This window comes from Sinocyclocheilus grahami, unplaced genomic scaffold, assembly GCF_001515645.1.
Source record: "Sinocyclocheilus grahami isolate Dianchi unplaced genomic scaffold, SAMN03320097.WGS_v1.1 scaffold271.1, whole genome shotgun sequence".
Taxonomy (NCBI): Eukaryota; Metazoa; Chordata; class Actinopteri; order Cypriniformes; family Cyprinidae; genus Sinocyclocheilus; species Sinocyclocheilus grahami.
Window position 1 is genome coordinate 417658 of NW_015505450.1, and position 13388 is coordinate 431045.

At 40.8% G+C, this 13388-nt stretch overlaps 1 protein-coding gene across 1 annotated transcript; it reads right to left on the reverse strand.

The window, feature by feature from the left end:
- Nucleotides 1-5706: 5706 nt before the first annotated feature.
- rap2b (RAP2B, member of RAS oncogene family) lies at nt 5707-8004 on the reverse strand. Its single transcript, XM_016291448.1, has 2 exons — nt 6931-8004; nt 5707-6343 (listed from the first exon to the last, which is right to left on the reverse strand). The coding sequence occupies exon 1, from the start codon at nt 7524-7526 to the stop codon at nt 6975-6977; it is 552 nt and encodes a 183-aa protein (XP_016146934.1). The 5' UTR covers nt 7527-8004; the 3' UTR covers nt 5707-6343; nt 6931-6974.
- Between the last annotated feature and the right edge of the window lie 5384 nt (nt 8005-13388).

The window sequence follows — 13388 nt, forward strand, 5'->3', positions numbered from 1 at the left end:
ACACACACACACACACACACACACACACACACACACACACACACACTCACAAACTCACACACATGCACACACACACACACACGCACATGCACACACGCACACACACACTCACACACGCACACACATGCACACACACACACAGATGCACACGATCCTGCACAATGTCGCAAGAAATACATTTCTTCCTTTCTGGAACAACAAACGGGCTCTTGCATGATCTCCAAACTGCCAGCAAAAACATGCAACCTCTGAACCTCCATTCCTTTATTTTAAAATAAAGCATATAAAAGTGATAGCCTGATGTTCCTGTAACTCTGACCCACTTTATATGAGTTTCCGTACTCGACCTCCATAAAGATTGCACAAACTCACTGCAGCTGCAGGAAAACGCCTTGTTTTTATGTTTCGGCTTGTGTAAGCCTCCAGAAATGTTGCAAGAAAGTCTCCGCACAGAGTTTGCAGTCAAACCCCATTCCATGCGATAATCAAATTTGGAGAAAACAAAAGAAAAAGCAGGAGAAGTCATGCAGTCAGGCTTTGTGCAAACGGTGTGAAGGAAGCATCAGAGATGCAATCAGAGTTCACAGCTCGCAGTGACGGCGTGCTCACCAGCTCCTGTTTGACAAACATTCAGATCCTCCACCATCGACATGAATGTGGTGAACCACAAGGTGTGGCCACGTGACTCTCAGAAACACAAGAACACGACTTCCTCTGTAAAGATGGACACACTTTATGATCCAGCACAGCTTGAAAGCTTCAGACGTTTTTAAATAATGGCAGAACTGGGAGATTATTATGCATTAGGGACGGTGGTTAACCAGTTTACACGTCTTTAGATTATGCATACTTCGCAATTTCCAAAAATGTACCATTATGACTGGTTTTGTGCTCCAGGGTCACATATATTAACAATAAAAATGCAATTTCTGAGAAGTTTACTCCTGTTTTATCCTACAACAGAGAGTTAAAGCTTAAATAACACCTTCTACTGGATCACGTGAAAATCATTCATGAGAGATTGATTTCAGAATCACACATGAATCACTGTGTTCTCTGGAGCCTCAAATCTCAACACAACTCCAGGGCTAAAGGTTCCTCTTTATAAGACTAAATAAGGTTCCACAGACCCTGAAGGCAACAGCGGTTCTCCCTCGACTTTACTTGCACCTAAAAACATAAGCAATGTAATGACATCCCTGTGATGTAGGAGCTTTAAAGCACAGAGAATAATGAGTGAGCGTCTGTGTGGACGATGTGGGTCACGGAGACTGAAGACAGACGGAGTAACATTTACACTGACAGACTCCAAGAGAAGAAACGTGGGGTTCAGAGAGACTTTCTCCCGGGAGGATCTGCACGTGAACTTTCGACAGGCGTTTACAGAAGCTCTGTTGCGTAAACACATGCGTTTGGCTGAAGCAGAGCGACTGCTGAGAGCGTGACTGAAGAGCCTCGCTCTGTTCTCTGTCACCTACTTTCCTGGCAGTGGCTGAACAGAAACAAGCACTACACGAAAACTTCCTTTTTCACCGAAACCTGCATAACAATGCTTCATGTTTAAAAATAACAAACAAACAGCTGTCTATCATAACGTCAATGCTGACGAACATTACAGTGACACTGTTGTTTTGCACTAATGCAGTCTGTGGACTTTCCACATGCTTTCAGAGGAAATTCAGCTGACTTTAACATTGAAACTGTGCTAAAGATCTGAGCGGAGACTGTCTGGAGTCGCACGGTCTCGTGTGTGCTCGCCGCGTCACATGATCATTCACCTCATACCTGAGGTTTGTCTAGAGAAACAATGACTGACTAGATAACATTTCAGCAATGCTGTCCTTTACACAATTGGGTTACCGTGTCACAGGATACAAAATGTTCTGCAAAACCGAAAGGTTTCACTGATGAATATCTTAAAGATAGCTGTGCGATTACCTTTCCAGTATCTTATTTAGAGTTTGAAACCATTGCTTCCACACAAAAATCACATATAACACTGAGGTCCAAAAATCTGAGACCAGAAATGATCTTTGTATTTCAAATTATAACAGAGTGGAAAAAAAATATATATATTTTTTTATAAATAAAATTATAAAAATATATATATATATATATATAAATAAATAAATAAATATATATATATATATAATCTTTTACATTTATTTTACTTTATTTAATAGTGTCCTCAATTTATAGGTGACTAATGCAGAGTCACACTGACCACTTTTTAAACAACAATTAATTAATTTACACACACACACACACACACTAATCATGTAAATTGTGTATATGTAAATATGTATATATGGAGAAAATGCCTTAATAGATTATCTTTTCATTTGAGTGAAGAGTTAAAGTAAAAATTAACATTATGAATAATTCAAAAAAATTACCACCCAACAAGATTTGAGAATAATCAGAAAAATAGTATACATATATACATATACACTCTCTATATATAAATACACGTCAACAGATGATGTATTATATATATATATATGGAAATGTTTGGTGTGTTTGTGTGTGAAAGCAGATCACACAGGTCCATCTGAACCTCCACTGAAACCACAGCCAAGAGAAAGCAGAACGAACACATCCACAGATAAACAGCAACTCTCACATTCTCAGTTTGTCTTTGTCCCATTTTTTCTCCATTAAGGAACGCATTTGGCTTCTCTCAATTCACAAAATTAATGACATAAATCATCCCAAAGCCTGCAGCTGTGGACACACTCTATAACAACATGTGACAGCAGATCTCAGAGCGCAGCACAGAGAGGCCTGATGTAGAGCGCGCAGACAAGCCAAGCGCGGAGAGCACGGTTAGCGCCGCGCTTGGACAGGCCTCAGAGTCTCTGCTCAGACAAGCCCAGGCAGGAATGACAACAATGACTGGAATCTGAGGGTTTTCCCAGAACTATCAGCGGCTGCGCCTCCAATCATCACGAGAACCACACCTTAGCATGAATTATTGAAACAGGGCTGTTTTCATGACTGCATGAAACACAAACCACATCATGTACAACACAGTTACACATATAACGGGTTTCGGTTATTAATGCAAAAGCAAACGTGTCATGTGACTTAAATTACAACACAGTTGCATCAAATTACAACACAGACTGCCACAAGACCAGAGACTGTTAGTTTGCACTTCAGTCTGATGCCAGCTACCACTACATTCAGGACAAGACAAATACACTAAACTATATATAAACAACAAATACGATTCACAAAAGGTTTTAAAAGTTTATCTTTGATTTAAAACTAAATCTGCAGCCAGTTGCATAGAAACTGTGTCTTAAGAACTAGTTAGTCAAGAGTTAACCAGTCTTACTTCTCAATTCTAATTACAGCAGTCAACCTTTTTGGAACTGATTTTAAAAAAGCTATGACCAGTTTAGTAGAAAAAAAATTACATGACTAACTTTTTAAGACTAGTCTAAGCGGTTTATGCAACCGGCCCGTGGTCTCCATGAATCAGTTAACAAGTAAAGAATCCTTAAGGAGTTAAAACAAATAAAAGCCCATCTTTACAGATACTGGACAAAATGAATAAATGAACTGTGCTTTAAGGTGGCAGACAGGTACAAGACAGCCTCAAAATCAGAGCAAGATAATGAGAAAGCTGCGGGAAAGAGACAGCCGCACAGAAGCACCACGCACATGCACTCGAGCTGTGCTGCAACGCTTCCTCTAACGCTCGCAAGAAGCTCTCGCAACAGGCCTGGCACAGCCCAACACACATCTGCTCATCGACAGCCAAACAAGTCACATCAGAGAAAATGTGCACGCTTGTCATTTGTGCATCTGTCTGTAAGCGCTGCATGGCTGCGGTCTCAACGGCCTAATCAGGGTCACACGCTGGATCTTAAGCCAAGTAGAACATACAGGCTTCACACCGCCAGACCTCGGGCTACTGTCGGCATGGCAACAAGATCGCATGACCCCGACACCAGAAGACCTGTGACTGTGGAGTCACCAGCGCCAACTGGCCACAAACCAGCTGACGAGCACTTCCTGTTAAAGAGAGCAAAACAAACACAAAAAAAACACGTCATCACATGCTGGCAAGCTGTCGAGGAAGTGAAACTTTCACAATCGAGAGATGCTGAAGAGAAAGAAAAAGCAGAATAACGTTCCACTTCCCCTCTGAAAGGAGCTTTAAAAATGTCGACACACGTTATCAATAATAAAGTTATTAAAGTTAGGCCCGTCTACGGAAATTAAAGGGACAGTTCACTCAAAAATGATCATTTACTCAAGTCTTAAGTTGTTCTAAACCTGTATGAGTTTTCTTCTGCTAATAAGGGTGAGCAAACAGTTGACGGCAGCCACTGACTTCCATAGTATGGGAAAAAAATGCTGTAATTCATGGCTACCAGCAACTCTTCGGTGACCAACTTTCTTCAAAATATCATCTTCTGTGTTACACAAAAGAAATAAACTCATACAGGTCTGGAAGAGCTTGGCGGAGAGTAAATGATGACCATTTTCAATTTTGGGGTGAACTGTCCCTTTAAAAATGTCACACATTGAGTGATCAATAATAGTTATTCAAGTTAGGACTGTCTTTGGAAATTAAAGGGATATTTTCACTTAAAAAATGACCGTTCTGTCATTTACACACCCTCGTGTCGTTCCAAACCTGTATGAATGTCTTTCATCCACTGAACATAGAAGATATTTAGATTAATATGGATGAGGAAACACTCGACGGTAGCCATTGAATTCCACAGTATGAAAAAACTACCGCGGAAGTCAATGGGGACCAGCAGCTGTTTGGTTCCCAACATTCGCCAAAATATCTTCTTTTGTGTTCGGCAGCTGAAAGAAACTCGTACAGGTTTAAAACAGCTTGGCGGAGAGTAAATAGTGACCATTTTAATTTTGGGGTGAACTGTCTCTCTTTAAAAATGTTGAGGCACATTGAGATCTCAGAAGTATGTAGATTAAAGGGACAGTTCACTTAATTATCTCATTTACTCCCAACCCCTTATCTTTCCAAACTATTGTTTGGCTCTTCCGTAGAACACACATAAAGACTATTTCACATCAAATCTATGTGTTCACCAAGATTTTTCAAAATATCTTTAGTGTTTCATTGAATAAAGTCAGTTTGAAACAACACGAGGAGAGAAATGATGACTGTTTTTGGATGAGCTCTCTTTTTAATAGTGCAAACAAGCACGTCAATAAAAGCTGCACAAGCGTAGCCCATACTGACCAACAAAGTGCTAAAACTTCACAAATCCAGCACTTTTTAAATACAAAGTGGCAAAAGCATCTAAAATGATATCGAACTCCACCCAGTCAAGACAACTAGTGACTCCTCAGAGACGACGCTATTACCTTTGACTGAAAAATGCAGTATTACCCTTAAAAGCCAACATTAAGACATTTGGGAAGCACAGGAACACGTCACACATGCGTAATTACGCGCAGCGGCCAACGCCTGATCTGAAACACGGCTACTTCTAAACCTCGAGCAAACATCTGTGTGTGTCTTTAAGTCATCATTTCTCCAGTGCAGGACGCGGAGCTCCTCCTGCTACACGAGCCCTACTGTAACTCCACCCAGCGCGATGTGTTCAGTGTCATCAGACCTGTCCGGCAGAACACCAGCGCAAATTACGCACAATCACCAGCTGCTTACGAGAAAGAGAGCAGGGTAGCACTCACCTTCTCAAATGAAAGGAGGGCAAACAAACACTGTGCATGAAGTTTTTTTAAAAATGCATGTATTAAAAGTCTCTTTAAAACAATCAGACAGCTGTTAAAAAGCTAGTCTGAAATGAAACGTACAATCGGATTAGAATTTCAATGGTACATCACATTTGTTAAAAACGAAATAAAACATGTGATTTCATACAGACAGTGGTTTGTGGTTCGAGTCTGGGGGCTTCAGGAGTACCTGTATTGGGAGAGAAAAACAAAGAAACAATAGGCCTTTTAAACGTCGTTAAGCCCCGAAACCATTGCAAGTGTAACAGTGAAGCACTGAACCGGTTGGCACTAAACTCTTGAACAGGTTTTTGGAAGGCACTCGACGCGTAAGCTCCGACGTCCTCGCGTCAAAACAGTGAAGTCCTCGTGCGCTCAATGGGGAGTGGCTCGTGAGAGTGGTTTCAATTGTGACGTCACGGAAAGCAATACTTTGTACGATTCACAACAAGCGTTTCCAAGTCCACGAGCAACACACCGCCGCTTTAACCTCCACGTTTTTGGGGTTGAAGTTCCAGTTGAGAGTGCAAGACACTTGTGTTGACATCAACGGTGTGCTGTAAATCCTGAAGAGTGATCCACTCATCCTCAACAGTTCAGAAATCCTGCAACACACCTCCGAAATAAACTACAAACTCATTACTACAACACCACGCAGCCAGGTCCCCCTCAGGCGCCTCTGATTTAAACCTGTCGGTTTGTCTATACATATATTTATATAATCCCAGAACATTCAAGTATTCTGTCATGTAAACACTTGTTTCAATATTCTTTTGTCGTGTGCAAGACATGGTAGGACACTTGTAGGAATACTGATGACAGTTAAAGCGACAGGTCGACCGAAAACCACAGTTCTGTCATCTGTATTCCGCCGAAAACAAAAGAAGAGCGTTTCTGGTCCATAGCACGTTTTTTTGTCATGCTAAGCGGACTAACAGCTGTTCGGTTAGCAACATGCTTCGAAACATCTTCTTTTGTGTTCAGCAGACGAAACTCGTACAGTAAATGACAGCAGAACTCTCGTTCTCGGGTGAACGGCTCCTTTAAGGCGACGCTTTCCCCAAAACTAAAACTTCTGCCAGCTCTTAATTCGCGATGAACGGTGCCAGAACTTCGGTTTTCGGCCGAACCTTTCCCCTCCACGGCAGAACTGAGCGATGTCTGTCGTGTTGTGTCCTCCTGCGTCGTTCTTTGCGCTCTCACCGTGGCAACAAACGCGACGGAGAACCCAGAAGCGGCGCTGGGGTTTAAAGGATCGCGCAGGACGCGCAGCACTGGTCATCTCCGCGCGGCGCAGACGCGTAGTTCATCTGCCGCACGATCTCCGCGAACAGCTCGTCCACCGAGCCTTTGTTTTTGGCCGAGGTCTCCATGAACGGGCAGCTCCACTCGTCCGCCAGCGCCTTGCCTTCCCCGGCAGACACCTCCCTCTCGCCCTCCAGGTCCAGCTTGTTGCCCACCAGGATCATGGGCACGCGTTCGTAGCGCTTGACGCGGATGATCTGGTCGCGCATGGGCTTGATGTCCTGGAAGCTCTGCTGGTTGACCAGACTGTAGACGAGGATGAAGCCCTGGCCGTTCTTGATGTACAGGTCGCGCATGGAGGCGAACTGCTCGGTGCCCGCCGTGTCCAGGATCTCCAGCACCGACGGCGACGAGTCCACCTCGATCTCCTTGCGGTAGAAGTCCTCTATCGTCGGGTCGTACTTCTCGATGAAGGATCCGGTGACGAACTGCACGGTCAGCGCAGATTTCCCCACGCCGCCGGATCCCAGCACGACCACTTTGTATTCTCTCATGGCTGTGAGCGCTTGGGCAGTGTCTCTCTCTCTCTCTCTCGCTCTCTCCGTGCACCCGTGTCGAGCCGCCCTGCTGTCTTCAGTCCGCCGTTATTCCGCCGGTCTCCGGGATCGGGCGCGGCCGCTGCTCCGTTCGGTGAGTGTTGTGCGGTGAGGATGGCCCAGCATTAGAAGCGCGTTCCGCCGACCGTGTGCCGTGTCTGCGCTCCGGGAGCGATCAACGCGCCTCTCTATCGCGCAGACGCACTCCTCCTGCCCACCGGCCGCGGCGCGTCACCAGCGGCGCGTCTCTTAAAGGCGCAGTCACACCGAGCTGTTTGTGTTACTGTCGACTCGCATTTATTCAAACAACACAGCTTCACATTAACACACGGGAAATAATGTTGCCCAATGCACCAGTTGTCAAAAAATCCAGTTTCAGCTTTAAAGCAGCTCTGCTGAAGACAAGAACAGCGCCATTGTTCAGATCGGCGGAGGCCCTCCCTCTGCAGGACACAGCAAGCTGAGCTGGGTGGTCTTTCCACGCCATGACCATGACTGAAGATCAATAGCTACGGAAGCCAGTTTCCAGCAGGAAATACAAAATAATAAAAGTAATCATGTAATTGTTTTAATCTCACAATTCTGACTTTTTTTCTGACTTTAATCCCGTGGCAGAAACAAGCTTCCATAGGTAGCAACAACAATTATGCTTAAAAAAGTAAGTTATGGCATTACTTCAGAAAACCTGGAAAATAGTGCATGAGTCATGTGGACTACTTTGATTCAACTTCTAGGGTGATTTTACATGAACTTGAACCCTGACATTATAAGTCACAATTCATCTTATATATATATATATATATACACAGTATATATATAGTAACTCATTTTGTGTTTTGTGAAAGAAGTTCATTCATTCAAAGCAAATGATGACAGATCTGTGGGGGCACTGTCCCTTTAACAGTGTTTTTAGAGTGCGCCACACTCAGCTGATAAAATGTGTCACAACCAGTGACTGTATAAAACATGGACGTAGTGTCTGTGACGTCACCTGTAGGTTTCCGAAGAGAGTTTTTGAAGCTCAAAGTGGGCGGAGCCGGCCGTCGCCATCTTGGCAGCGCGTCACTCCCAGATAATCGAAAATGGGCAAAGAGGCGGGAGCTGGTTGCTGAAGCCACGCCCACCTAGCTCGACACCGGTGACAGCAGCGGCAATCCACCTGTCACTCAAGTGGCCACGCCCTTAATTATGCAGAACTTTAAGGCTTAATATCATTTAAACGGATGAGTTATAAAAAAATCACATCTCTCACAGTTGTCATGAAGGGCAACATTAGCTATATAGACCAAAACCACTGTTTGTACCAGACTGCAAACATGTTTTTTTCTGCTGTAAAGTTGGGTATTTTAACATGAGGAGTCTATGGGACTGACTCACTATTGCAGCCCGCCTCTAGCGGCCAGTCGATGAATTACAGTTTAAGTCACTTCCGTGTTGGTTTCTCTGAGAGAGCAGAAGTTGCTGCTTGGTCTCAACTCAATGAGTCCCGCTGGACTCTGACCAGAAAACATCTCAGGTTTACTGTAAACTCATCTCATGTTATATCATTCCTGCGGAGAGTTTCACAACCGTGTGGATAAGATATCATGAGAGTTATGGTCACCTGCTGGCCCTGTGTTCAGATCTGATCTGATCCTCTATAGACAGGTTTAGGGGTTTTAACCAAATATGGTCAGTGTTTAAAATGATTTGAAGGGTTTTGTTAATGACATAGAAATCTCAAAACTAAAGCGTCGAAATCCAGATGTCGCAGTGTGTGTTTATGTTGTAGAGCTCAACCCGGAAGTCTCTTCAAATAAAGTTCATCTCAATTACTCATAAACGAAAGCCCCAGAGGAAGCTCCATGCATCCGCCAGGTTTATGACTCTATTATATCCAGTAATGCGTGTAATGGAACTCTGTACCAGGATTGCAAAACAAAGATAAGGTTTCCGAAGTGTAAGAGCAGAACCAGCGTCTCCGCTTCTGTTCTCCACAGACTGGGAGGATTTGTTCTGACACGCTGGCTGAACATGTGTTAAACTGGGATATTCCCAGCCATGTGACAGTCTGATGATGCTGGAGCCTGTAAGAGTGATCCCTGACGGAAGGATAAAACCGTTCCTGGCACCAACATAACCACCGTGTCCTCATGTACAGCGTAGGAGCTGATTACATGTAATCCTTTATTACGTAATCCGATACCAAAAATTACATATTTGTAATTAGATTACATTACGTTCTAAAATACTCAGACTACAGTTACTTTTTTTATAGATTATGTGATGACTTAATATTCAAAAAATGGCAGTAATTCATTGATCCTCCCGAATTCGTATTCTTTATTTAAATCTTTTAATTTGTTAACTTTTTGAATAAAAAAAGAGCAACCACACAGCATAAACAAATAAAATATATAAGCTTTTATTTTTATTTTTTTAAATGTGTTTAAAATTATTTTAATAATTCATTTTTAAAATATTATTTAAAAAATATTTTATTATTTTTTTTAAATGATTCATTTCTTTTAATTTCACATTTTTAAGATTTAATTAATCATTTGCTTTTCAATTTATGAACCCCTGCAGTTCCTTCACAAACCTTAGTTTGAGAAATCCCGGCGTAATGTAATGATTAAAATAAACCAAAAGTAATTCGACTGAATCGATAAGATGAATTCAGCTTAACTGGGATGTTTATTCGTTTTTTCCCAGTCATCTGAAAGCTGAAAAGTGTCCCAATTTACCTGAATTCAACCCTATATTACTTAGAATGTGTAATGTACTCGATTAAGCTACTAAGTATGATTTTCATCATGTGTTTTGTATTCAGTAGTGGACTACTGTCATGTACTCACTCTTCTGTCTAAACAATGAAAGTCAATGGGGTCCAGTGTGGCCTTTGGACAAAATCAGGTGAAACAAGATCAAAACGACAGGTATGCATTTGAAAAGTCTCTTGTGTTTCCAAAAGCTGTGATGTTCGGTGTCCGTGGACATTCGGAGGAATGCTTTCAGAAGCACACTTGAGGCCGTGCAAGCACATTCAGAAGGACTTGTTGCTCATCACGTGATGATGTGTTTGACTCTCTCTGTGTTGTTTGATGCGGCTGGAGCGTTAGCAATCGATCTGATGGAAAGACTGTATTAATTATCATCCTGCACTCCACTGGTCTGCGCCACCTAACACTAACATGACTGTACAGACATGCATGCGGCTCACTTCTACACTCTTCAGGCTTCAGCTTTTATCACAGCTCATCAGCGCCAGTCTTTGTTTCCACTGATCGTCACACTACACTCGTGGATTGATCAGCGGCTCGTCTCAGCTTCAAACAACACACTTAATCACTCTCATTAAAGACATCGTGCCATTCAGCACATGCACAGCCTTAAAACACAGGCCATATTGTTATATCATTGTCATTAAAAGAATATGATGTGATTATTTCTTTGTTTTATTTTGTTTTTGTCATTTGTAGTATAGCATATATGTCTAGATAGTTTCAGTTTGTCATTTTGCTACACCAAGTTAAACTAAATTAAAATGAGAAATGTTGCCTTGGAAACTAGCTGGAATAAAAAAGAGTTTTATGACAGTTAATGTTTATTATATTTCAAGTAAGGAAAATGTTATTTTTAATGGTTTTAATTTTAGTTTCAGTTTTAGTTAACTACCCTGTTTGTTTATGTTTGTTTGTTTGAATTATATCATGTCTTTTTTGTAGGGATTGTAAAAATAAATGATAAGATGTAACGACATAAACTTGTTAAAACAAGTCTTGACAGCAGACAAACACACTGAAAAACATGTGACTTTGAAGCACTTTTCAGTCAGAATTTTCAAGTAAATTTCACAAATAATTACAAAGAAACAGTAGATAAAATGTTAGATAAAGATAAACTACAAAGAAACAGTAGATAAAAAGATGGAAATAGCATTTTTTAAGCGTACTGTAATCTGAGTTTCTCATGAGTTTCAGCGGCTGACAGTGAATCCACATCAGATCCTTTAAACTGGAATTACAGCTTGTCTGCACACGCAGAACTCCGAGACCGGCCATTTACATAACATGATCAACCCTGTGTGTGTGTGTGTGTGTGTGAGTGTGTGAGTGTGTGTGAGTGAGAGTGTGTGTGTGTATGTGTGTGATAGTATGAGTGTGTGAGTGTGTGAGTGAGTGTGTATGTGTGTGTGTGTGTGTGTGTGTGAGTGTGTGAGTGTGTGTGTGAGTGTGTGTGTGATAGTATGAGTGTGTGTGTGTGTGATAGTGTGAGTGTGTATGTGTGTGTGTGTGTGTGTGATAGTGTGAGTGTGTATGTGTGTATGTGTGTGTGTGTGTGTGTGTGTGTGTGTGTTGCAGATGAAACTTTCATTTAATATTTTGTTACAGGAAAATTTTTTTTTGTATGAAATCACATGAATGAGGCAGAATCAGGCATCACAGATACTTTGGAAAGGCACAGGAAATTAACTGGATTGTTTAAGAAGACAAATCTACTTGCAGTTCTAATTTTTATTTATGCAGTTTAATAATTACAATATATGGTGGCCAGAACTTTTGACATTGTTGCTGTTGAATCATTTTGTGCCTCATAAATGTTTAACTGCTTAAATATCGTGGGAAAATAGAGCACTTATTACAGAAATAAAATACTTTAAAAGAATATTTTAAGTTTTCAAACACTTAATTGTATGTTATTTACAATTAAGTGAAAATGTGTTAAAATTTATATTAAGTGCAATTAGCTGAACTTTAGAGTGTTTTTCACGCACTTAAGTAGCTTCAGTACATCTTTATATGTAATTTCATAATTACGTCTATTGTCATTTAAATATGGTTAAAGTTACTGCTGAACGAACAGACAATGATCAACTAAAATATACTTTAATGTAATTTCTTTTGATAAACTGTAATTACACATTTGTAGACACTGTAATTTAACACATTTAAAATATATTAACTTCAAATAATATTGAATAGCACACTACAGTTAAAATGATAATCAAGTACTTTCCATGTGCAAATAAGTGTATTTATTTAAAACACGACAAAATATTCAAACAATGATTTAAAATGTACCTTAAAGTTTATTTTGTCATTATTAGAAAGTTCACTTAAGTCTGCTTGAGTGAGTTAAGAAACAGTCATGAAACTGTCTCTCTTTAAGTCACTTAAGTGGCCTTTTACTTCATTAATAGTATATTATCTGCAAGTACATTTACTTATAAAAATGTACTTTTAAGATTTGAAGTACGCTACAAGTGCACATCCAATACAATTAAGCACACTTCTTCTTCACAAGGCATAATAAGCTGTTTAATGGCAGGTTCTGTTGTGACAACATGCCCCAATATTGACTTTGAGGTATAAGGTATAATTACAGAAATTAGCTTTCGAAATTAGAAAAAAAGCATGACAACTAGTCTCCTGAGAGATTATTATTAATATGGGGAATGTAAGACTGTATTTGTCTCAGTGATTGCTGGAGCAGTGGATCCATCTAGTGGTGAAGCAGACACTTGATAATGCATTATTAAGTGATTATATTGCGTGACATTAATTTTACATGCACACATAACAGTTAATGAGCTTAGAGATGAGTCCTGTCAAAAAGCACTATAATCACTAAGATGACAAATAGTACAGATATTACTTTAAAAACACCAGTCTTCGACGTGTCATACGTGGTGGTGTCACTAGTTCATCACTAGAGGGCAGCATTACAGACGAAGCGGCTCTGGATGTGAAATATTACTGATGAGAGAAAACAGACCAGTTCATTTATTAATTCTCCTTGTTTTATACTTTATACTGTGTGTGTGTGTGTGTGTGTGTG

Excerpts from the sequence above, each read along its gene's own strand:
- rap2b (XM_016291448.1), bottom strand. The coding sequence starts at position 7,526 with ATGAGAGAATACAAAGTGGTCGTGCTGGGATCCGGCGGCGTGGGGAAA.